This window comes from Saccostrea cucullata, unplaced genomic scaffold (genome assembly GCF_032062105.1).
Source record: "Saccostrea cucullata isolate Sc308-1 unplaced genomic scaffold, CSIRO_AGI_Scuc_v1 ctg87, whole genome shotgun sequence".
In the NCBI taxonomy this organism is placed as follows: domain Eukaryota; kingdom Metazoa; phylum Mollusca; class Bivalvia; order Ostreida; family Ostreidae; genus Saccostrea; species Saccostrea cuccullata.
In genome coordinates this window covers 300,109-325,891 of record NW_026932818.1, presented here as the reverse complement: position 1 = coordinate 325,891, position 25,783 = coordinate 300,109, and the positions used below count along the sequence as shown (strand labels likewise).

The 25,783-nt window shown below is 32.8% G+C and overlaps 3 protein-coding genes and 1 long non-coding RNA gene across 4 annotated transcripts; 2 read left to right on the top strand and 2 right to left on the bottom strand.

Annotated features, from left to right (window-relative positions):
- The first annotated feature begins 1,688 nt into the window (after positions 1–1,688).
- On the top strand, positions 1,689–8,152 carry LOC134236289 (uncharacterized). The gene is made up of 9 exons (XM_062718469.1): positions 1,689–1,937; positions 2,228–2,278; positions 2,424–2,726; positions 3,044–3,187; positions 3,310–3,474; positions 3,656–4,068; positions 4,469–4,639; positions 7,496–7,706; positions 7,941–8,152. The coding sequence occupies exons 1-9, from the start codon at positions 1,689–1,691 to the stop codon at positions 8,049–8,051; spliced, it is 1,818 nt and encodes a 605-aa protein (XP_062574453.1). The 3' UTR covers positions 8,052–8,152.
- Positions 8,153–11,234: 3,082 nt separating this feature from the next.
- LOC134236265 (serine/threonine-protein kinase 16-like) lies at positions 11,235–17,096 on the bottom strand. The gene is made up of 7 exons (XM_062718447.1): positions 16,806–17,096; positions 16,476–16,716; positions 16,201–16,340; positions 15,994–16,114; positions 15,366–15,461; positions 15,044–15,168; positions 11,235–11,428 (listed from the first exon to the last, which is right to left on the bottom strand). The coding sequence occupies exons 1-7, from the start codon at positions 16,919–16,921 to the stop codon at positions 11,302–11,304; spliced, it is 966 nt and encodes a 321-aa protein (XP_062574431.1). The 5' UTR covers positions 16,922–17,096; the 3' UTR covers positions 11,235–11,301.
- A 235-nt stretch (positions 17,097–17,331) lies between these two features.
- LOC134236263 (dynactin subunit 2-like) lies at positions 17,332–24,544 on the top strand. Its single transcript, XM_062718446.1, has 12 exons — positions 17,332–17,436; positions 18,464–18,535; positions 18,926–19,019; positions 19,283–19,350; positions 19,639–19,895; positions 20,080–20,215; positions 21,383–21,448; positions 21,555–21,593; positions 21,963–22,112; positions 22,406–22,515; positions 23,361–23,445; positions 24,022–24,544. The coding sequence occupies exons 1-12, from the start codon at positions 17,401–17,403 to the stop codon at positions 24,106–24,108; spliced, it is 1,200 nt and encodes a 399-aa protein (XP_062574430.1). The 5' UTR covers positions 17,332–17,400; the 3' UTR covers positions 24,109–24,544.
- LOC134236264 (uncharacterized) lies at positions 24,215–25,261 on the bottom strand. The gene is made up of 2 exons (XR_009985576.1): positions 25,126–25,261; positions 24,215–24,557 (listed from the first exon to the last, which is right to left on the bottom strand). It is a non-coding gene; the product is annotated as an uncharacterized LOC134236264 (long non-coding RNA).
- Positions 25,262–25,783: the final 522 nt, after the last annotated feature.

Here is a 25,783-nt window from a genome sequence, read left to right as displayed (position 1 = left end):
ACATGTAGCATCCTAATGTATAGACGTTAACGGACCAGCTTAAATCACCCGAAAAGGAAACCAGTAAGCATGGATTTACATGCAAATCAAAACAACAACAACAAAAACCAACAACAATAAATTATTTTTGTAACATTTATTTACATGGCGACATCTTGTTATGCGCCGGGATCGAAAGATCCGAGGCGTATATTGTTTTTGTCCTGTCTGTCTGTCAGTTTGTCTGCAAACTTTAACCTTCGCCATAACTTTTGAACCATAAACGATAGAGACTTCATATTTGGTATGCATACTCCACTAATAAAGCTCTTTCAAATGACACCAAGGTCAATGACCTTGTGACCTTGACTGTGACTTATATGCTAAAAATAGAGGTATTTTGGCAAACTTCAACCTTTGCCATAACTTTTGAACCATAAAAGATAGCGACTTCATATTTAGTATACATACAACGTTTATTAAGCTTTTTTAAAAGTCACCATGGTCAAGAACCTTGTGACCTTGACTGTGGCCTATACGCTAAATATAGCTTTTTGACGACAGACTTTAACCTTCGCCATAACTTTTGAACGAAGAAATGTAGAGACTTAATATTTGGCATGCATACTCCACTAATAAAGCCCTTTCACATGACAGCAAGGTCAATGACCCTGTGACCTTGACTGTGTCTTATATGCTAAAAATAGCTTTTTTGACACTTCAACATAACTTTTGAACCATGAAAGATATAGACTTAATCTTTGGTATGCATACTTCACTAATCCAGATCTTTCAAATGACACCAAGATCAATGACCTTGTGACCTTCACTGTGACCTTTATGCTAAAAATGTTTTTTATTTTAATTTGTTGCCGCCGGGCGCATAGTGTTTCACAAACACATCTTGTCTTTAAACTTATGTTGGTATTGATAGCTGTAACTACACTATGCACAGCAATACCTGCTGACATATGTTGCTTACAATGGTGCCGCCTTATTTCTGTACCATATTAAATGTAAATAAGTCTGGTTTATTATTTGTTTATTGTGCCTGCCTACATGATTTGAAAAACTATATTTTTGCATTAAACTCATTCTTTATAATCTATTATCAACAATATGTTATTTTTCTTAATAATTATATATTTTGGGGGATGTTGTATTAAATGACACGCACCCTTTCCCGGAATTTATTAGAACTATGACAGAAATCCGATAAATACTTTGGCATTGCCTTTTCTTTTACCCCGTCCTGTTGTTTCTTGAGGACTTTCCCCTTCTATGGCAATCTGTTTGTGATCTATATTTTTTGTCTGACTAAGTACATCAGAATTTATGCAATACTAAAAAAAACAAGGGACCATTCGTTTGTTTAGATTTCCCAGTTAAGAATGGGGAATTCAAATGATAAGGTATTTGTTTTCAACTCTGTGTACTCTATAAAGCAACATTGTATAAGATTTTTAATGACCAAAAAAAAATCTTGAATTTTTTTCAACTTTTCATTCCACAATATACAGCATAGTAAAACTTTCATTGATAAAGGTAAAATTATTTTCATGTAACCTAGTTAATTTGCAAGCGTTAAAAAAGTTAATTTTGATAAATCATTAATTTTAATAGTTTCTTTGAAACTGTAAATTATATTCTTTTCAATGAAAACATGCAAATAATGTTTCATAACTATCGTTCTTCTTGTATGACTTACGATGCGTTTTCAGTATTCTGTATCAAGCAAAGAGGCTTATTTGGCCGCACACAAGCAAAAGGTAAAGGTGTCGAAGAAAGATGTTCCAAAGACTTCTAATGATTTGAAGGAGAGCATCAAGGCGTGCATTAAAGATGACAAAATGCCGGTCGTGCAAGCAGACGACAGGGAACAATCATGGCTGACGTTTCAGGAACTGCTGGATTTTGATGTCTTTCTGTTGGATTGCAGAATATTAAACGTTGATATGGTATGAAATATTTATTGGCAATCATTTAGGAGATATATTTTATTATATGGAATCTTAGGGCAAGGTAAGTGATAACAAATGTCGTAAAATGCGTAGTTATGAAAGTTGTAAGAACATGTCACGACTAATCCATATTAAATTTTCATTTCTCTTTAAAGAACAGAAGAAATCATTTTGTGCAGAGAGTAATAAAACAATTTTTTACTTGACACAACATGACATATTCTGGATTTCCTGCCACCCTTGCACCACTTACTCTTTTTAGATACATGCTATGTTGCACATTGTAGAAGAAGAAAATGAGAGAGGCCACAAAGGCGATCCTATCAAAGACAGAAAGGGTAACATTTTGATTGATTTGACAGTCGTCGAACAGTATCTGTGATGCAGTTAAACTAAATTAAGTACAATCAAATAAATGCAATTCAATTTAATTCACTCGTTGTGAGTGATTCTATCAAGATATGTTTTAATCCTATTTTAAAGAAAGAAATGGAAGAACAACTGAAGCGCATTCAGGGCAAAATTGGACCTCATCCCAAATTAAACATAGAAAGATTTGAAAATTGGGCGGAAACTATCATTTCTTACGTCATTTCCTGTTGGCCGACATCAAAGGAAGAGATACAAAGCGTCATCGCAGCTGCAAAGGAAGAAGGATTGAAGATACGTTCTGCAGGTTCCCGACACAGCTGGGCGCCAGTATTTAGTGATGTTCGACAGATATTATTGAACCTTGGAAAATTGCGAAGTGACTATGGACATGGTGTCAAAATAAGAATAGCGAATGTACTTATATTCTTCATTTTTTTAAATTTCCATTATCCTTTTTTCCCACTTAATATTTATTAGGAGAAAGTATAAGGATTCAAGGATCCAAAAGGAAGAGAGGATTTCCTGGATAGGATTGATTGAATTTAAAAATAATTATAGGAACTGCATGAAAAATGTAGTTGATGTTCAAAATGAATATTCGCTAGTATCATATAAATTTATTGTAAAAGCAAGATGCAGTCCTCCCTTTTTTCAGCAAATATGTGTTTAAAGTAATAAATGACTGATTTCAATATCATTTTGAAATAATTCAAACATTATTTTGTTGATAGCGTAGTCGCAACGAAGTTGATGTAATGGCGGGCGTAACGACCGGCGAGTTGAAAGACTTTCAACTGAAAAATAAACTTCATCTTCCTGCCAGTGTCATCGTTGATGCAGTGACGGTGGTTGGAATTATAAGTGCCGGATGTCACGTGAGTAAATATATAAAAAATATTCATCTACATGTATTTTGTAAATGATTTATTGGACACATGTTTTAATAATTTATTCGATGTCCTTCAATCCTGTCTTTACCTTAATATTGCATTAATAGGGTGTGGGACGTTATTCAAAGTCTGTAAGTGATTACATTGTAAAGATGCGAGTGTTCGACTCTAATGGCGAGTTAAGGACGTATTCGAATGAGAACCAGGCAATGTTTAGAGCAGTGATGGCGGGATTTGGATGTTTTGGCGTTGTGTATGATATAACCCTTAAGGTGAAATAAACTGAACAAGTTAAATGTTCCGCTCGAAGCTATATTTTCCCCAGGTTATGATTTTTTGCATTTTTTTCAAGTTCATCTTATTAAAAAGGTACAGTATTTATCATACAGTACATGAATGTGTTAGTATGGTTAACATTTATATGTTTCTTCATGTACTGTTTACTTTCAATAGATGGAACCAGAATTTTTGGTAAAGACAGAAAATTTATATTACAACCTGGGAGATGTTTTCTGCTATGCCAGGTGTCTCCAATCTATAGTTGAGAACAACTGGTCCACTAACATTCTTTGGATTCCGTACAATTCCATAAGTTGTGGTGATTACAATCCGAAAAACGATGAGTTATGGATACGCGTGACCAATAAAGCGCCATCTGACGTTGACACGGAAGACTGGGATTATTATACTTGGCACGACACCAAAGATTACGTCACTCAGGGATCCCTGGCTGCCATGTTGCCACTATTAGCCGAGGAACCCAGTCTTGTGCCATACTTTTCATGGTCTGCTTTCAAGTCTTTGAAGTATGTGATGTACCCTTCCGGTGAAATTTACCAAGAGCATGCTCATTCTGTGCATTTTAGGTAGGAATTACTAAGATGCTCTACGTATGCACAATTTCTAAAACGAGATGAATTATTGACAAACAAGTTGATGAAACAAGAATAGTAACATTCTCGTTTAGATTCAGTACATGTATTTCGCAAGAAATACTAAAAGACCAAAAAATCATCCTTCTGTTTAGGCAATCACTCATACTGTAAAGTTAGCATAGAAATGTGTGCGAGTGAACTTGGTAAATTTTCGATGACTAAAGTTTCATATTTTTCCCTTGCAAACGGTAAAGTGCTACTGTAAACAACGAACCAGTAGTCATCCATAAGTACTTACTTACAGAATTACTGCAGAATCATAGTGAAGATTCCGATTAATATCTTTTTGTGGGTATGGTTAATGAAAATCCACACTTTTAATTTTTATTAGAAAACATTTGGACATGGCTCCTATTTACGACATGGAGTTTATATTTGACTGTGAAGATGACTACGAGAAGCTGTTACAGATCATACATGTCGTGGTGAAGAGAGTCGACCATTATGAAGAAAAAGAAGAATATCCTCTGACAGCTCTGGAGATCCGATTCATATCTTACAGGTAGTCAATATAATGTTAGGTCTCTTGTCTTATTGTTAGTCCAGAGTAGTTTCGATTATGTATATTCCTATGAAGGAATGAAAACCTGATTAAAGCTAGGTAAACATAAGTTCAGGCTGCTAAGAGATTTCAGAAAACCAGATACGAGGGTTGATCCAAAAGTAATGTCATAACTTCGATAAAATTGCTCCTAGTCGACGTAAATTAACAAAATTATGCATGATGGAAGCTATATTTATTTCAATTCAGTGCTCAAAAATTCAAATTAAAATTATTTATACTTTTTAAAATATCGAATTATATTCAAAGTGCGATTATGGTAGTCGCCGCACCTAAATAACGTCATATGACGGATATGCGCCGTCACACACTTTTAAAAAAGCTTCCCCATCATTTCATTTTAAAAAATGATATTCACAAACACATTCACATATTTTACTTTCTTAAAGAATCATTGGCACCAATTGTACACTACATCTATAATATAGTCCTTCATCAAATTTCTTTGAACAGTACCATAAGACAAACTTAAAAGTTTCTCATATCACTCAAACTGCGTAACACGCATCTCCTTTTTGACAACGTCGACGTCATTGAACGTTTCCACCCGACCTCCTAACTTTAGGTCTTTCTCTCCTCAGCTGATCACTTAATTACCCATGACGCGCCCAAATTCTACGAAACCATCTATGAACAAGTCTCTTGTTAACATCCTTTCTTCTGCGAGTCTGATTTACTATCGTAACTGTCTCTACTGGCGATTTCCCGATTTTGAAACTCAGTTCGGTATTTTATTCAATTTCGACATTTCCTTTCTGCAATACATCAGATATAAAGAACAACAATTCCGATGAAAAGAAAAAACAATGCCGCCTTTGAATTTTGTCTTTTAAATTATTTGGCAATTAGACGCTTTTTAGATGCTTTTTTAATGTTTTTGTCTTTTTTCATTTTAAAAAATATACACTTTAAAACGTGACGTTTAGTGACGCGGCGACACCCCCTATGTTTAATATTTCAAACGTCTATAAAATGGATTCAATTAAACATTATTATATGGAATTTTTAATTTTGATTAGATTTATGTTTATGCAACTTTTGGTGCATTATATTTGATAATATTACGCCAAATATTAAAGATATGGACAAAGTGACATTACTTTTGGATCAATCCTCGTACATGTATTTCGAAAATATTTGCCTTGCCTTCATTTGAGTCATGTTTGTATTGCTTAATTTATTCTTTCCGTTTTTGATTATCCATTTGTCAATCTTACTACCATCGTTTGCAATGATCCATTAGTGAATGTTAAAGATGTTTGGAAGGGCTGCTTTTTGCGATTAACTGCGAAAGGCACTCCTTGGCGAGGTACTCATTATGAGACTTTTGACTTCATGAGAGATTGCATTTGTTGACAAGATCATAGTCATAATTGATTGATTTATTCAAGTTTTGTGTTTGTTTTTCGCCCCATTCGAGAAACTTTCACTCATATGGAGACGTCATTATATACTGGTGAAGGTGTTCTAATTTAGACCTATACTCTATATTCGGCAATTGAAGCCATTAAACTACCTTAAACTAATTTGTATCATACCTTAAGAAAAATGTCATCATGAGGATGCTCTTTGTACATTTCTACGTTATATTTTACACGTGTAATTCCACATTCATACCAGCTTGAATAATCACGTGCAACAAAGATAAATTACATAGGCACTGGGAAATTAATTCTGAAGATTAATTTCACTGAAAAAAGACATGCAGAGCAAATTAAAGAAATTCAAATCACGTCTACCTGAAAGTCGATTGGGGATTTGGTAATTTCAAAACATGGAAGACTGAAAATTATGAACATCAATAATAGTGCTGCAGAACCTATAATTCCGGGGAAAAAAACACAAAAATACAGAGAAAGTGCAAGATGCAAGGTAACCTACTTGGAGAAGATCACCACAGAAGATGCCATAGATGTTAAACTTCTTCTTTATGCCCAAAGCCATGGAAATCTTTACATCACTGAAAAAACATCATGGAATCATAAAATATATTCTATGCGTGGGAGTATGGAATTATGAATGTAGAAAACACGGAAATCTATTGACTAGATGTCGTATAAAGAATACCTCATCTTCTAGACGATGTACATAAAAAAATAAAGAATGGTATGGAGGGTAGGCACTCAGTCACTTTCCTTAGATAGCAGAACGAAGAGGCATAAATTGTTTTGTTATGCTTTTGGGATGAATCCCGATTCTTTCCTTGAGGCTGGGGTGAGGTGGGGTCTATCAGTCTCAAAACAGTGAGAGAGATACCGGTATATTTAACATATAAGGTCAACATTGGTCCCAGGAAAGCAAAGGAGAAAGGTTCCAGAGAAAAACTTTGATCCATGAACACTCTCCCTATAGTCTCGCTCTTTATCTTGTCAAAGCAAGCATTGCTGTTTATGAACATCACCAAACTAACTGTTTCAAATATTGTAGGGGCGATATAGATATCGTCAGATTAATTTTGATATATCAAAGAACGCATAATGCAATTTATTAATTAAATAAAATCCTTCCAAAAAAAGCACAATATAGTTCCCACAACCAGACTTGAGAGTAGGAGCCAATTTCCTCGGGAATGTGTATAGAGTTTTCTCTTACATTGGAAATTGCGGAACTATGAAGTATAATAAACAGGAAGAAAAGTAAGGATCCCGGTTCCTATGTTCTTGTAAAGCGGTTGTGAAAAATATGTTCGACCAAGAAATGTACGTGTGTATGTTTTTAAAACCTAATTATGTAAGTGCAATCTCAGCCAACTTGTCCATCTGAGCAATATATGCATATATAATTTAATTATTTCAGCGATGCTTATCTGGGATCGGGAGTTCTTGCCAATCCTGCTACAGGCGGGTCTGGTTATGCGATGTGTATCGAGATCTTGGGCTGTCCCGGATGTAAGGGCTTGGATACATTCAGCACTGAGATAGCCAAAGAGTGGATGGCCCTTGGGGGAGTACCTCACCTGGCCAAACAATGGAACCATTTACCGGGGATTTACGAACACATCCAAGAGGTATAAAAATATAGCAGTAAATCTGTGTACACCTCTCAATCGTCTACAAGGTATTCAGGTATTAGATGTTCTTGCCATCGTTAGGTATGATAATATCCTCCTACCATTCTATAGTTCTGGTTTGGAAGACGGACCGTGTACACTGATTGATAAATTAGGCAGAAAATAAAGGTCCTACATAAAGGTCATTTTTCATTTGAGGATAATTTTTTTTTTCCTTTGTCTTTGCTATAGAAAATGAGCGGGCAAATCACATCCTTCAAGACACAATTAAAGAAATCGGGTGCGGATCCAGATGGCATGTTTCTAAATGAAGGTCTGAAAATGCTTCTGGGCATATTATAGTACCTTAAAAGGACATTTTATTACTTAATGTGTGTGTGTTGATGACTGATTAGCATTTAACAACAATCTTTGAATAAGTAAATTATACGAAGTGAAAAGTACAGATGGTTAACATGTAGTTGTATAGTGTATATATTTCATTTGAAGGCTATTGATCTTGTATTTACAGTATTTCCTATGTATTTTCTCTCCTTGAATAATGTTGCTTGGGTTGGACTTTTTAACCTTAATTGTTGTTGCATATTGTAATAAAATTTAAAATTTCCTTCTGTGTTACGTTTAAATAGAGGGTAAAATAAATCTGCTTATCCGCACATGAATATTGAAAAAATGCTGTCCATGTAAAGCAAAGCAAGACATACGTTATATTCCTCTCCATGAATATCGAACGTTTATTTGCCCATGAATAATGAAGATTTATCTGTCCATGAATGGCGAAGGAGGATTTGTCTATCAAGGAATTATCTGGTAAGGTTTTTTCTGTAAAGGAAATATATGGAGATAACGGACAATATTCGAACTCAAAAGTCCATCAAACAATACAAAATAGGAGCGGAGCAAACGTGGACTTCCAAAACATCAGAGGTGGGATCAGGTGGAAAGATTTATCTGCCCAGGAAGGCAGGGATAATGAAGAATTGTCCGTATGTGGGAAAGGGGTTATAATTACAAAGAGCAAGAGCCACTGCATGTTAGGCCTTTTTTTGGCTCAGTTTAGGTTAAAATGCAATACTTTTTACTTGGAATGTTAGTGACCATGTATCTATTGAAAATAACGTAATTTTCCCTCTAGTCAATGCATATGACGTCATAAATTATGTCATTTTTACCATATCCTGTAAATTCCTATAAAAATGGCTCAAAATTGAAGATTTTTTTCAATATTTCATATAAAGCACAACCTCTGATTCAAAACATAGTTTTACATAATGAAAGATCTGTTTCTGAAGATCAAAAACATGTTTAAAATTTTGGATCGTGGGCTGTACTATTATATTTTAATTCTTTGCTGAAGGTAGTCAAATACGCATGTTTCTGCGAAATTCAAGAAATTGCATTTTGTAAAAACATGTTTGCCAAAACCTTAGGTTCTCAAAAAGAATTTTTATGAAAGAAAATGAAAGCACCAAGCCTCTACTTTATTTTGATACATGAAATGGGAAGGAGGGTGAAGGTCAATTGATATATTAGGACAGGGCCATTTTATGCATAAAGTGAACCTTAGTCCTAGCTCTTTCATAAGTTTCATAAACAAAATAAAACAGAAAATTTAATGCATTTCTTGAGCATTTTATTACTTTTAAGCACAAATCTTTCTTTTATATGCATTAAGTGTAATAACATTTCAAGACAACATCGCAAGGTCAATCAATCTTTGATAACATCAGTATACAAAATTGCTATGAGCATATAAAATTCAACAATGAAATACTTAACATTTCATATACTTATATCTGAAATACTTTTCTTGAAAAAAACAAAACATTTTAAACTGGCCTTCTAATGTTGGAATGTGCAAGTTAATTGAATTACAATTAACAATGCAGTAATTGAATGTCTAGTGCTCTCAGATAACTAAGCTTCATATGCTCTGGATTTTTTCTTCTTCAGATAATTCATGACAAAATAACGGTATCCGACCTATACACAATACGCTCTCATGTATCTCTTACAATTATTACTCTTATCTCTTACAGGACAAAAACATCCAAACATCATACTACAGTAAATGGAAATATACCACTTAGTGATTAAAAAAACAGACTTTGCCTTAAATTTTAGGTTTTGTGTCTTAACAAGAGCAGATATGTTCAAATGATTAATGATTTGAGCATATATTAACTGAAACATGAATGAAGAATTTTTTTAATTAACGAAAATATACTGCCAGCTTTTATAATGAAAATACTATATATTTATTATAACAATACCAGAACAAAGATAAATTCACAAGGTGTTTAGTATTACCATGGTGACAGGTAACTACCGTAAAGTTCAACATATGTAAAACTGGCCGGTACACTGCACTTGCTATGATCAAGTAGAGCTCATCATTTGGCAAAATGAGCCACATCAGTGCAGGAAGTTAAAGTACTAATGTTGAACAATTAATATGACAAAATGGTCATCAAAACCTACAGCAGAGAATTGTTCCCAAAGATACATTTTTTTTATTATTTACTAGTAAATCAATGCTTATCTGAGAGTTCGTTACTGTGACAGTCATGAAATTGGTCAAACACCAGTACTGAAAGGAAGGAAGAGGCAATTCTCTGGCTTTTCATTGGTCAGAAATGTATAAATGGAGGACAAATTGACTTTGCAGACAACATAATTTGTTCTACAATGTAACTAGTAGGTAAAATTGGAGTGTAAATGATATGTATCTATCTTTATGGCACAATGAATAGATCAATGTACATCTCTTATGATAATGCAAACAATTCTTAAGAAAATCAAATTCACTGACTGTATTTCACAAAGCTATTAACTATTGAGACCTGTAACATGTGATATGAGCAATAGATTTCAAATCCATTGATTTTGTTTTTTTTTGTTTTGAAAATTTATGGAATGTTGCTCCCTAATTTGTCCGACACAAGGTCTTGGTTGACATATACAATTGTAATAAACAAACAGCCTTGCTAACTATTAATTCAGTTATTATAAAGACATAAAAATTCTTCTATTTGAAAACAACCTTTACATGTTTATGCTTTCTTAGATTTGTATAGAGAACATCTGTTTTGATTGTATCAGCATTCAGCTTAGAATTCAGCTAAAAGTGAATTTGAAAACCAGCTGCAGCCATTCATTGTTCATCATATTACACTATATGGAAACTTTGTATTATACACGTATTAACTGATTTTTTTTTTTTGAGACAATTATCTAACAATATTTATGGTATATTCTTTTGATTTTACAACCATTCTTCATTCTACATATACAGTCAAACCTCAAACCTCATTATCCCAAATCCAAGGTGATGATCAAGAAAAAAAACTTCAAGATATATGAGTATTCAAGATATTAAGGGTAAAAATAATTAGTTAGTACTTCCTAATCACTTCCACATACCCATGGTATTTTAGAGTAATCAGTGTTTTAGATATCAAAGTTCAAGTGTAAAATCATGTGGGACTGTGCAAAAGCATTTTATTCTGCATTTTCCCATACTTTAAATGTCCACATACATGGCCTTTTCATATTGGTAAGATTTGGTTTGGCAATCCTCAGTTCTCATTGGTCAGACCTGGTTTTGGGATTTTCTGTAGTTAGCTTCCACTATTTCTATCACATTGTCAATAAATGGTCTCTCGGCTACATTCACTTTCATAAGTCTAAGAATTAATTCATGTATTGCACTGGTATATCTGTTGGGGAAAAAATATGATCAATTCATAATCACAATATGTGATGCATTGAACACATACTTAGTTTCAAACCCATAGAAATGATGCTTATAAATACCGTAAATCTGGAAATTTTTACTGTAGATAAATTTTTAGCAAAGAACTATATGCGGTATTAACCAACATTTGCCCCCCAAAATCAAACTTTGATGGAGTAATATTTAATTAAGTCCTTAAACAGGGGAGTATATGCTGACTTCAAAGCACTGAATAATTTCATAAGTAATGACGACATATGTATGTAATGACGTCACAAATATGACGTAAATTTCAGTTTTTTATGAATTTTGCAGAAAAATGTACATATTTCGTCGATATTTTAAATAAAAGTCGCATGTGTGTTCAGGATAAATATTTTGATATAATGTGTAGAATGATAATATCAATGAAATATGTCAATATTGTTCCTGAACACACATGCGCTCTATAAATTTTAAAGCTTAAATTGTTGAAATTTTGTCCATTTTGTCCTCTTTCTGAAAAAGAATATAAAATCGGACTAGTTTGTGACGTCATAAAAACAGAAATTGTGAATACACTGCTCTGGAACTATAATATTTTCTATTAACTTATATTTCTCGTACAATTTATTGAATTCAGCACATTTCAGGAAGTTTTCAAAATTTGACTTTTGTGGGGGCAAACATATGCAATATACCGCATATAGTTCTTTGCGTGTGTAATGCATTCGCAAAAATATTTTTCTTAAAAATAAATCAACATGTAAAGAAATTTTTTTTCTGAAAGTTGGTGTCTATTTTTAACCCAGTGAATAGGCATCGGTAAGCATTGGTCATTTTTTTATACTACTGTACAGGGATCGACACTAACTTTAAGACCATAGTTGTCAGCAGGGCTAGCCATTTCTAATTTCTACTAGCCCTGTTCATGTATTAGTTGTCCAGCAGCCGAAGGCTGGTGGCCGAGTCGTGAAGCGACGAGGGGGGTAGGTGCGGGAGGGGGTTTCCCCCTCCTGCTGGTGGGGGTACTGGGGGCCTCCCCTGGGAAATTTTGAAAATAGAGATGCCAAATCCTGCATTCTGGCTGTATTTTGGGTAAAAATTGTATGTCACTCTATGATTGTACCTACGACATTTTTCTATTAAAAAAAGTCAACATTTATAATCATTAAATTGCATTTTATTGTATTTCGAATCATCTTTAAAGTTTTCATTTTAACTTACAAAAAAAAAAAAATTATGTTGATAAAACATGTTTGAAAATAGATTTAACAATTATCAGGTACATTGTGTGTAATTGATAATTATTTCTGTTGCTCTTAGTGAGTATTTGGTAAAAATCTTAGTAGTCCTGCGGGGCAAGTTAAAAGGCATGTTTAGTAGCCCGACCTCAATATTCAGTTGTCCCGGGCCAGCGGGCTACCGTTAGTGTCGAACCCTGCTGTAACTACAAGTTAATTACCCGTGCGTGTAAATTGCCCTCATTATATGCAATATCGTCGGGTGGTTTGACAAGCACTGAGACATTGTGTCCCTTTTTAATTATTTTGCCAAGAAACAGACCAGTTATGTTATCCAACCATTTATCAACACGGGCAATGACTTGAGCTCAGAGCTTTTACTAGAGATTTCCAAATGTAAACACGGCGTGTAAATTTTAGGTGAGAAAAAAACAAACGTTGAGATAATTAGTTATATTTTTGTCTTTATTTGGATTATATTTTAGCTAAAAGGCATACACAACCTCTAAAAGGTTTGTTATAATTAATCCTTTTAATTTGTATTTTTATCTTCAAAATCGTTTCTGAGCGATTCTGCAATTTCTTGCCACGTTGCGAGTATATTGGTGGTATTTTAACTGTGCATACTAAATTGAAACATAAACTGATATGAAAATCTTAAGTGATTTTTATTTTTAGAGCCAGTGACAATTCGCAAAATTTTGAAGCGTAAAAATTAATCAATAGCTTTTTGACCCAAATTCGCAAAAATAAATTGACGTAAAAATTCCAGATTTACAGTATGTATAAAATATTATAGATTGGGCCACCCTTAGAAAATTGTTTGGTTGCATTCTCCCGACTCGGTCTGAAAATATTGGGTGGTTAATTAAGTACGTGAGATTTTTTTTTTCAGAAAGTTTCAATTTCAATGCTGATTTTTTAAATTCTATTATCCAGAGTACTTCAAAAAAAACTAGAACTGTCCAATAGGGACAAATACCCCCGCTGGGTTATTCAGAGTAGGTGCCAATTCAGAAATATTTTATGGATCTAGTAAGAGGTGTTCACTATTGTCTAATAAAGTGCCCTGCCACAGCATGATACGCCCATCAAATATTGTTCAATAATCATAAATTGGTTAGGGTGCAAGAAAATCAAGTAACCTTGATTAACAGATTGACACACTATTTCAATGATCTAATTTCCATTTCTTATCCATGTTTAAAATATTGTACATACATATCTAAGAGACTTACAGTGTAGGGATTAATTAAAACAAATAATACATCATATAATTCTAAACTGGCTGTGTTAGAGCTTAACAAATATCCATCTGCAGCTTTAAATTGTTTATTGCATAAATTTGCATTATTGCATATATTATACAATACTAATTCAGTTTTAATCATACACTAAAACATCAATTTGTTTTAATTACATTACACCAATTGAAAGATCTTTACCTGAACTACAGCCATCAAGAACTCTTAATTAACACAAGCAACTATAAGGCCATTTCTTTTTGCCCAACTCCCAAGAGATAAATTAAGATAATACTGCATCAGATCAGATCTAGATATGCTCTTGCCAATTAACTCCCGACAATGAACTCATTAATTTCTCTCTAATTTGACATGCACATTTCTGCTATCAAAAATTCTCCTTGACCAGTGCTTGATAATTATGCCCATGGGACAAACTGAAAAATCATTAACATTTGTTTCAGACTTTGCTGTAAAGTATATGATGAAAAAATAAGTTTTTACTTAATTTAGTATTTTTAATAAGGATAAAACTATATTTTTACATTTTTTAGGATTATGAAATTTAAAATTTTAAAGACATAGTTTTTTTTAAAAAATCACTTAAATTAAAGGTCAAAGTGACCTTGAAATAGGTCGTGACACACCGTCTACCCAAGATGCATAAATTGTCCAAGTTTGATGATTGTAAGTCTAATAGTTTTCTAGTTATGAGCCAAACAAAATCACAAAATAAAAAAGAAAAAACGTCTGTAAAATGCAGAAAAATCATCCAATCATTATGAAAATCCCAGGTGCATACCTTCATGTGGTGAATGATAAGTGTATAAATTTTCAGATAAATCCATCCAACAGTTTCTGAGAAACGGTCCGGACAAAATCTTGTCTACAGACGGACGGACAGACAGACGGACATGGTGATTCCAATATACCCCCCTAAACTTCGTTTGCGGGGGTATAAATAATTGCTTCTTGGAGGTAAAAACAAAAAAAAGATTAGAGTCAAGCCATTTTTAACCAGTCAATCGGGAAAGGGCAACCAAACAATTTTTTAAACATGACCTTATCAAATGTATATTTCAACAATTCAACTATATTTCATTTCTGCATTGAATCTACTCTATTACTCACCCTGAATTTTCAGGAAATTTAATATTTTCACTCTGTGTAGCTAGAGCTATACTGCCACCCTGGGCATATATTTTATCAAAAGGGGATTCTAGGAAAGTCAGGGCATATAACAAACATCCCAAGGACTGAAAAATGTAACAGAGAATCATTATAAATCTAGTTAATGTCCCTCCTTATTTTTAACTTACTGAGCTTAAAAAAAATTTTGTATTAATTGTGTTGTTTGCAAAAAAGGCTTGAAATCTAAAATCAATTCTGATTTTTATTTGTAATTTTTTTTTAAATTTATAATGTTAACAGTTGTTTAATAGAGACTTCTTACCCAGATGTCTGTCCTTTCATCAACAGTGGATCCTGTTTCAACATTAAAGAGTTCAGGAGCTCGATAAAACATGGAACACCTCTCTGCTGCCTCATCCTAGAACAAATTCAAATATTCAGCCGTCAGACATCATTATATCTTAGTGTATTACTAGGCAAAACTAAATTATCATAAATGAAAATATAAACTTCTTTATCAAGTTTAATTGTTTTATTTGATAGTAATATATAACATGAATTGGAAAATGTTAACTGTTGGACAAAAAAATTAAGCAGTCTATCACATTTGGTCATATTCTTGTTCCAGACACATAGAATTGGGGGTTAGGGGGTGGGGCTGCCCCTCCCCCCCCCATCCTTTTTTTTCCAGTACATATTAAATCACATCAGTGTGGTAATGTATGAATAAAATTTTGTTGTAAAAGAAGATGCACCCCTCCCCCCTTCAAATAAAAAAAAACCCCAAACAACTCCCCTCCCCCTTCCAAAAAAACAACAAGAACAAGGATTTTCATGTTTGGAAATTTTTTTCCGTTTTTTTTAGTTCTTCATTGACATGTTTTTTATTTTTTAAACAGTTTTAGGATTGGGCAGTACTTATAGTCTTAAAATTCAAATTGAATAATCACCTGTAACTGTCTGGATATTTTAGCAGAAGAAACATCCACTCTGGCTAAATCTGCAGAACCCAGATCCATTAAAATGGGTGATCCATCGTCAGCAATCATCACATTAGCTGGTTTAATGTCTCTGTTAAGTGTAGAATTTTAAATTTGTAGTATATATGTATATCAATTATTTCACCTGTTTGAGTCGACACATTTCTGAACACACACCTGTGAGCATATGGAGGATTCTGACTGTGAAACTCTTTCACCGCTTGACAGATTCCTAGGAACATGGTCCAAATCTGATCTTCTGGGATCTTCTCAGACCGTTTACTTAACTTCTCAATATGGTCTTGAACAGAACCTCTCTATAGCGAATGACAATTGAAATTATTAGACATTTAATACAGTATAAATTTAAAAGCCTGATAGTAATTAATGCAGTCAAAATGGTATAATCATTTGACATGTGCTAAGATAAAGAACCTTTACTTCTGACTTACACTGTAATAAGGCATTACTATCAAGACTTCACTAAGGATATCTAGTGTCTTGGAGTACTGGTTCACTTTGATGTTAGCGGACTCCACCAGAGGGACGATATTTGGATGTTTGAATCGCTTCATTAGCTCCACTTCCCGTGCTGCCACACGCTCTTCTTCTTTAGAATGGCACGTTATCCGCTTCAAAGCGTAGTCCTTGTGGCTTCTGGCATCCTCAACCAAATCCACATAACTGAACCCCCTAAAACAGGAAAATTTACATAATTACACTTTTTAAATTGGCGTAGGAAATTTTTCAAATCAAAATGTTTTTCAAATTAAATTGCTTACCCTTCTCCTAGTCGATTCCTGAAGTAGAATCTTCTGTTATTGATGGTAAGCGTTTCACGACCACACATACAATTACCCATCCTCGACCTCAATAGATAATCAAGACTCGCAAACATTGATGATCGTTTTAATCTCCATCAATGGCGCAATAAGTCGACGGATCACCAGTAAAAATTAAAATAAACTTGCTACCATTTGTCAAACAGTAAAATAACTGTCATCAACTGGCAACACTCGGCTATGAAGTTCACTTTTTATCTGACGTTTTCCAGATAATTTACTCTTGTTTTATTGATGTGGATATTCGTCAATGTCACTGAAATGCTTCAGAAATCTTGTAGGAAAATATTATTTGCGGATAAAAACGGAAATACATTTCGTCCTTAAAAATCTATTTTGAATATTTTATTATCAATAAACAATTAAAATAAATTTAAATTTTCACATGTTTTTTATTTATATGATTTTAAGTGCATAAAAAATTAACTAATATTCCCTTTCCGATTACGTTGCAAATTTTCAATCAAGCGTAGATGTGATGCAGATTTTGACTCATTTGTGAAACTGCAGACAGATAAAAAAGGTGGTCACAGTGATGGCAGACCCAAAATATGCCAATCTTCCAGGAATTGTAAGAATGTTTGGATGAAATTTATTTGCAATTTATGTAGTTTTTAAGTTTTACGAATAAATAGTCATGAAAATAGGGACTAATGCAAAATTATTGGCCGTCTGTTTGTTTTCTTAACACAAAATAATCATGATAACCATTGATTATACATATGTTTGCCAATTTTGCATTGAATGCTTGTAGCCAAGGAATTTTTGTAAGGTTTTGCACACAAATTTACTTGACGAATGTACAGGTTTTATTTAAGATTATTCTTACATGTTAGTCTATTGAGCTTGCTGCGCTTACTATTAAATTTAATGGGGGAAAAATCAGTACTATTAATTAATGTATGGCTCACCTGAATGCATTGTTTAATGCTATTATATTTACCTTCTGCATGTGTCGTTGTGAATTATATATTGTATGGAAGTACAGTTGACATTTGTAATCAGGTCCAGTCCAAAGACTATTTCTACCTACGTAGCTATTAATAGCTATGTAGGTATTTAAGCCTACTTAAAGTAGCTATTTTTACCTACTTTTTGTATTATCTGCATTTTGTGGCCAAAACACCGAATGGCGCAACATGGTGAATGCCATATATTTTGATACAATCACGCTAATGATAAATATGATGAAATTTTGGCCAAAAAATTGTTACTTCCTAAATCTTCAATTTTATATTAGTCTCTATGCAAAATTGTTAATTTACAAAGTAATCATTTTTTGGTCAAATTTTTGCCATATCCATCATCGGTTTGACTGTATCGAGAAATTTGGTACTCACCATATTGTGCTGTTCGGCTGTTTGGCCACAAAATGCAAGTAAAGTAGAAAGTAGGTAAAAAAAATGCTATTTTTCTTATGAAAATATGCCTATTATTATTAATAGCTACGTAGAAAATTCCTTGGACTGCTTTGCCCTATCTCATATCTCAAATCTTTGATATCTTGAAGTTTTTTCACAGCCCCATCAGGTTTGAGATTACAAAGTTCGACTGAATATGTAAATCATGAATCTTATTATTTTTTTTGTGTACTCTAGGATCATGATGCCCCTGATGTTTATGAAACAGAAGACTTGCCAGAAGATGATCAGGCCATGCAGCTACCACAGGTACTGATTATTGTGTTATTTGGGGAAAGGAAATGCTATCTGTAATATGAATTAAGAGATCAAAAACAGAGGAATTGCCATTATATACTTCACCTATCTTTATCTTTAATAATGATTGAGGGAGATTTATATAGATTGAAAACACTTTTCAAAAAATGTCACATGAGATTAGGAACTTGTGCTATATTTCCAAAGTCCAAGAAGACGGTTTACATAGAGACAGCTTTCCCGTTGTCCAGTTCTAAATATTGTATAAAATTTAACATGAAATACTATTAAATACATTATAGTTTATATGTTCAAATCAATTTCATGCTCACATGCAATGTAAAGGTACTTAGATGTGAATGATAAAAAAAATCTGTATGATTAGCTTTCTTTCATTTGAAGGAGGAGCCAAGTGAGAATATAGAAAAATTAAAACTGGACACTAATGCAGCCCTGGGAAAATTCAAAGGGTCAGAGGTCAAGGCAGATGGACTAGGTTAGTTGTCGTGTTATTAAGAACCTCAAGTTTTTTTTTTGTTCTTGATTTACGATGTTTTATTGTTTGATAGAAATTCGTGGTTTAGCCAGTTACTACTATTGTATGACTATTTTAATAAGATAATATTGAAACGTTGAAAATGATAGATGTATAATTTTGAGAAGGCATTTTAAATCTTTTGTACATTTAAAAAAATATGCTTAAATTGTTTGGATGATAACAAGTACATTTTACTTCTTTTCTGTTTTTTTTTCAAATAGATTTCTCTGATAGAATAACAGGATCAAGAAGAACAGGATATGACATTGAAAAGACAGAATATGAAATGGTAAAAAAAAAAAAAGTAACTTATTAGATTAAACTTGTATATTTTAATACTGCATAATATATTTTAATTTGGGGGGGGGGGGGGGTTAAAAAAATCTATATAAAAAGGTATTAATTCTTTGCTCCTTAAGATTGAAAAAGTTTCTAATGATGTGCTTTTTTAACAGTTAAGCTTAATTTGTGGAGAGGAATTTTAAGAAAAAATTAAAAGGGGAAAAGATTTCAAAATCCTTTTACATTTTGGAAATCATGTTTAACATCATTGTACATCTGTATATTTTTTTCTCAGTTGGAAGATGGATCCAGTAAGATAGAAACCCCACAACAGAAGTTCCAGAGACTCCAGCATGAGATTCGAGAGCTAGGGGAGGAAGTTCACTCCATCCAGGAGAACGTGAAGAAGGAGGCCACGGCTAAGACCTCCCCCGTAGATCTCAGCAAGCAGCTGGAGTATCTACAGCACCAACTCAACGACCTTCACCTGGAGAAACTGCTAGGACCAGAGGCCAAGGTCGATTTATCAGACCCACAAGGTCAACTCCAGAAGTAAGATATTTCTTAATTTGATGATTTTTTCTTAAAAGAAGATTTCTATACCAGTTGTAGAACTAGATAACTTTTTTAAAGACAATTCCAAGTCACATACGTTGTTTATACCTGTGCTTAAAGGCAATTTCCCAGTCACATGTGTTATTTATACTTGTGATTGTTACATGATTGTACTTTGTAGGCGCCTTCTGACAGAACTGGCTGCCTATAAACCAACAGAAGGGAAACCAGCCTCAGGCGCTAAACCAGGAAGTGGGTGTGTGACGTATGAACTCTTCTACAGACCAGAGCAAGCCCAGTTCAGCAGGAATGCCAGAGTATGTACAAGTATCAATAAGAATTCAGACTTCTTTTGACCAGATGAATGTAGTCTCATGTTTTGGAATATGAAGAAAATAAAATGTTAAAAAAAATTGAAGATCCAAATCAGTACAAACCTAATACAGGTGACTCTCGATGGCTCGATGATCTCTCATGAACCTCCGGTATATAATTAAGCAAATTTACTTTCTCTCGAACTTCTATCTCTCGAAGTTCTCTATCTCTCGAACCAAAATCTTGCCCGTTACACATATTTCATTGAATTTTACTCTCTATCTCTCGAAGTTTTGATTGCGAGTTTATACACGCCAATCAAGCGTAAAATTGATGCAGTCTGGACTTACCTTGAAATAATGAAAGCCTTGGGCTGGCATGGAGGTGTTAATTGGGTGTTTACATACATGACACTACACCTGTGGGTCGTCCGTGTTTTGATATAATTAATTGGTTATTAATTACAGGGTAAATTATAAACAAATTCACAACTTATTTTGGATTGAAACTGAGACGATATTTTTTTAGAAATTTAATTTATAGATGTTCGTTTCAGTAAGTTCCGATAGACTATGAACTTTAATTATGATTAAATAGAGTCTAAATAATTCCAGCATGGCAAATACTGCACAAGAAAATTCCTTTCTCAAGGACTGAATACCGATTAAGAAAAATCTGGTGAACACTGGTGAAGGTCATGATCAAGCCGCGGACTAGCTAAACCGACAATGGCTATTCGGGTTTCATGTAATCATGAAATAAGAACAAATAAATATTGAAACTTTAGAAATTCGTTTTATTTATTCGAAGTACAATCATTGTTGTTGATATCACATAAATTACCTGTCAAATACGATTGAAAACGTGCAATGACTTTATTTACATATACTTCCGGTATCTATAAAAGTAGAGCTTCGGTGATGGAAACTGAGAATTCCGGATTTTTTTTACTTTCTATCTCTCGAACCCTTCGATCTCTCGAACTTTTCTTGCAGTCCCTTGAACTTCGAGAGTTTGAGAGTCACCTGATTTATTTTTTCTATAACAAAATGAACAATTACTCAGCTTTTGAAATTGCTTTGGCTTTGTATATATATATATATATATATATATATATATGAAGCTATTATGTACATACATGTATTAATAGAAATTAATAATTTTAACAGCTGGCTAAACTGGAGGAGCGACTAGAGAGATTAGAAGCTGTACTGGGGCAGAGCTCAGACAAAGTGGTCAGTATGGTCAAACTCTTATCAGTACAGAGAAACTTGTCTAATCTAGATATTATATTCCGAAAATTTGCTCAATATAAACAACTGTTTTCATCCCTTCTTTTAGGGAATACTGACTGCTGATACTGATAACAAAGGAGTTGTGGTAAGATACGTCATGTCTATATATAGTTTGAACGTTGAAATCGGTAGACTTTGTTGTAAATTCTGTCATAAGTTGTGATTTGAGGTAACTACTACTTTCTGTTTAATGGGTTACGGAAAGGTTTATCTCTTATGCAAGACTGTGTGCTCGCAAAAGTATCAATCTTGTGTATATAAATATTCCTAAAGATTATTTATAATACATGTAGTAAAAAAAATTATGAAAATTTTGTTTTGCTAATAAAGAGTAAAAAAATATCTATCTAGCTGAAATAGGGTGTTGCAAAAATTTAATGACCTACAGTTACTTACAACACCCACTTCTCTCCAACCCCCTGTTAAATTTTTGAATGCTTTGTTATTCTGACAGGAGGCTGTTGGAGTTCTGAATTCCAAGCTCTCCCTATTGGAGCCTAGTAATATTGACCAGGTAGATGTCCGACTAGCAAGTGTTCTCCAAAAGCTGAATCAGATTGCTGACAAAAAATCAGGCCAAGCTGACCTAGAAAGACAAAATAAGGTAAAGATGTGTACATATAGTACACATGTACAAAACCATTATTAAACTTGTACTAAAGATACTGTATTTGGTAAAGAAAGCTTGATAAGACAATATATACATGTACATGATTGTTTTGTTAAGAAAGTTTTAAATATAGGTAAATTTACATGTATTCAAATGTGGAGAGTCTTTTCATAGATGTTTTCTAAATTACTATTTTTTAACGTGCACTGTAGAAATTCAGTAAAGAAATCAATAACTTTACACGTATGTTTTATTTTATAAAGTTTGAATGGATTTTAATTGTCTAGGTATCGGAGTTGTATGACATGGTAAAGAAATGGGACTCTGTGAGAGATACTTTACCACATGTCGTGGACAGACTGGTGTCACTTAAAGAACTTCATGAACAAGGTAAACACATTGGGAATTTATCCATTCAACAGTATAAATAAAACTCAAAAATCACCCATTTTTGTAGCTTTTATTTTTGGGGATCTAGTTGATTGTAAATTTCTTTATGCCCCATTTAAGAATTTCTAACTCGTTTAAAAACCACCATATATCTATGAAGAGATTAAAATGTATACCTTTTTTCTTTGAAGTCAGTACAGTCATAGTGCACAATGAAATTCTTGGGGATTTTTTTTTTTATAAGAAATACATTTTGAACAAATGTTGGTGATTCATGATTTCTTCTGTTAGTCTTTTCAAAGTAAATCTCTTGCTCAATGCATCACACAAGTTCTGACAGAAATTTCTTAAAATTTTAAAATGTTACATGTATAAGCAGGGTTCGACACTAACGCTAGCCCGCTGGCCCGGGACAACTGAATAACGAGGTCGGGCTAAAAAAGCACATTCCCTGCATAAAATTTAACTGTTAGTTCTTGCATTAATGATAATTTACACACAACATACCTGATAATTGTTAAATTTTTTCACATGTTTTATCACATAATTATTATTTTTGTAGGTCAAAATGTAAACGTAAACTGGGTGCTACAAATGATTATATGATTTTTCGAAACAGGTAAAGGTTCTTAATGGAAACACACATGCATTATAAATAGTTCTAGAAGAGATTTACATAGTATTTGAAATTCTCCCTCGGCCTATATTAGCTAGCTATAAAATGTAACAGAAAGTTAAAAGGGAAAGGATTTACATATCATTTATTCTCAAAACATCATTACACAAATTTTACACGTATTCTATAAAATTGTATTGTAATTCTTGCATTTGGCGTGTACGATATTTGGCCCTACATATTCAACTGTTGTCACATCTGGATACGGCACAACAGGAGATAACCACGACACTGGGCGCTCATGGTGATATGATGAAACAGGTAAAAGTTTCTTAATGGAAACTCACATGTATTATAAATAGTTCTAGAAGAGATTTACACAGTATTTGAAATTCTCCCCCTATATTAGCAAGCTATAAAATGTAACGGAATGTTAAAAGAATATACATATCATTTAAATGTCATTTACACAAATTTTACACATATCTAAGTTATATTATTACCATGATTACTGCATAAGAAAATGCAGGTTAAGACTCTTTTGATGTAATCTTTTTATGTAGAATTAGACTATAAACTTTACAGTCTTTCTGACATGGACATAAAATAATACTCAATATACTAGTAAATTAATACAGATTTAATTGTAAAAAAAAAAAAAATCAATATCACAAATACCTATCACATCTTATTAATATAATTATAAATGTAAGACTACCAAACATGTAAACATTCAGGTTTGATTTTATATTACTTGATGTAATAATCTACTAAATTAAGAACAGTGAATATATGTTTGGATTCTGACTGATATAATTTTTTCCAGTATTGCAAATATACAATATAATTTAAATCAAAAAGAAATATTAGTTAATGAGGTAATTTTCTTTTTTCCAGCTTCAAGTGATGTTTCAAGAAAACAGTAAAACAGTGAAGGCTAACTGCGAGAGTTTAGATCAGCGATTAAAAGCTCTTGGCAAGTGATTTTTGTGTAGAATATAACCAAGAGTTAAATAGCCTGAGGTACCGTGGTTCCATATCTCACTGCATCAAGTGGTAGTAAAATCTTAAGTTGTCCTTTTCATGTACATTTTATTGGTTGTAATACATGTATCATGGATCAAATATTGCAATTTTACTTCTTTTTTTTTGGAACAATTCTGTAGACTATATAATTTGCTGGAAAGAAATATTAATTTATGGTATATGTACAGCTGTCAATTTTTATGTGGACCTCATTATTGATTTATGTTTTGTTCAAAGATCAAAGCATAATTGGATGTCCGGTATTGAATGTACCTTAATACACAGCAATGTGAAGGGTTTTTTTTGGATAGTAGATACTATTTTCCATGAGCTTATGAGTTTTGATACATGTAAAGTAACCTTGGAATATGGACATGTATTTGATACTTAGATTGAGGTTCATAAATCTGACATCATTTATGGAATTTTATTTAAGGACATGTATTTGCGCATATTTCGCGCATTAGTTAAATGAGGTTCATAAATGCAACTTTTTTCGAATTATTTAAATTAAACTAAATTAAGAAATTATAGGTATAAAAATGTAATTACAATTTGATATAACTGATTTTTTAACCGATTTTGCAATTGATAGGTAGGTTGACGTCGCTGCAGTGTCTTTTTGACGTTATGTAACCTGAAGCTCTTAAAAAAGGGGTAATAAAAAATATTATTACAGAAATAGTAATACACATACGCTCTTGAAGTTTAAAACATAGAAATTGTAGATTATCTCCAATATTTTTAGTATGTTTTCTTGTGAATCCATTGTTTACGTCATATTTTGAATACTAATAGTAAAATTTGCTAATTTTTTGGAATTTTGAGATGCCCCCTCTCGTAACAAGACAGTAGAATTTTGTGTTTCTTACATATATTGTATCATAAAGTATTACTTATAAAATATTATAGTTTGAACAAAATGTCTATTGTAATTAAAAAAGTGAAAAATTTTTTCCTATATAATCCTAGTACATGGAATTTTAAATTTAAACTTCAGAACGATTAAATATAAAATTTCAAACTGTATACTGTACTTTAAATGAATGTATAAAGAACTGACACTTAACAAATGTATGAGATATGTACCTGTCATAAATAAGTTCCAAGAAATGATTACTTTCTTGGATTATACAAGGTATATTTTCTAATGATTCTTTTAAAAATATGTATGTACTTATATGCAGGTGAGGTGAACTAAGCTTAAATTTTGAAATGGTCCATCTAAATGTGCAATATTTTTGTTCCTAACTGGCTATGGTCAGTATTTATAGTGCTTTTTGGTAAAATGATGTAATATTTATTATTTTACTCTGCCAAATAAAGAAAGACCAACCAAATGTGTGGGTGTTTTTATAGATGGATATTATTTATACAGTCCAGCATCGGGGGGGGGGGGGGATCAACCACTATTAAAAATAACATGGATTTAAATCATTTAAACATTCTGTATTCAATTATTTAAAAGATGGTGTTATTGAAAAAAAGAAACACAATTAAATACTTCAGGAAAAAAATCATCAATGATTGTAAATAATTTCATGAAGATAATTCACATTTTTTTAGGGCCCCGCAAGGATTTGCGGGTGCCCTACAGTAATCACTCTGTCCGTCTGTCTGTCTAGCTGTCCGT

Excerpts from the sequence above, each read along its gene's own strand:
- LOC134236289 (XM_062718469.1), top strand. The coding sequence starts at position 1,689 with ATGCGTTTTCAGTATTCTGTATCAAGCAAAGAGGCTTATTTGGCCGCA. Across the intron at positions 2,727-3,043 it reads TCAAAATAAGAATAGCGAAT|CGTAGTCGCAACGAAGTTGA; the intron begins GTACTTATATTC and ends TTTTGTTGATAG. Across the intron at positions 4,069-4,468 it reads GCTCATTCTGTGCATTTTAG|AAAACATTTGGACATGGCTC; the intron begins GTAGGAATTACT and ends AATTTTTATTAG.
- LOC134236265 (XM_062718447.1), bottom strand. The coding sequence starts at position 16,921 with ATGTTTGCGAGTCTTGATTATCTATTGAGGTCGAGGATGGGTAATTGT. Across the intron at positions 15,462-15,993 it reads AAATATCCAGACAGTTACAG|GATGAGGCAGCAGAGAGGTG; the intron begins GTGATTATTCAA and ends AATTTGTTCTAG. Across the intron at positions 15,169-15,365 it reads ATGAAAGGACAGACATCTGG|TCCTTGGGATGTTTGTTATA; the intron begins GTAAGAAGTCTC and ends TACATTTTTCAG.
- LOC134236263 (XM_062718446.1), top strand. The coding sequence starts at position 17,401 with ATGGCAGACCCAAAATATGCCAATCTTCCAGGAATT. Across the intron at positions 19,020-19,282 it reads GGTCAAGGCAGATGGACTAG|ATTTCTCTGATAGAATAACA; the intron begins GTTAGTTGTCGT and ends TTTTTCAAATAG. Across the intron at positions 19,351-19,638 it reads AAAAGACAGAATATGAAATG|TTGGAAGATGGATCCAGTAA; the intron begins GTAAAAAAAAAA and ends TTTTTTTCTCAG.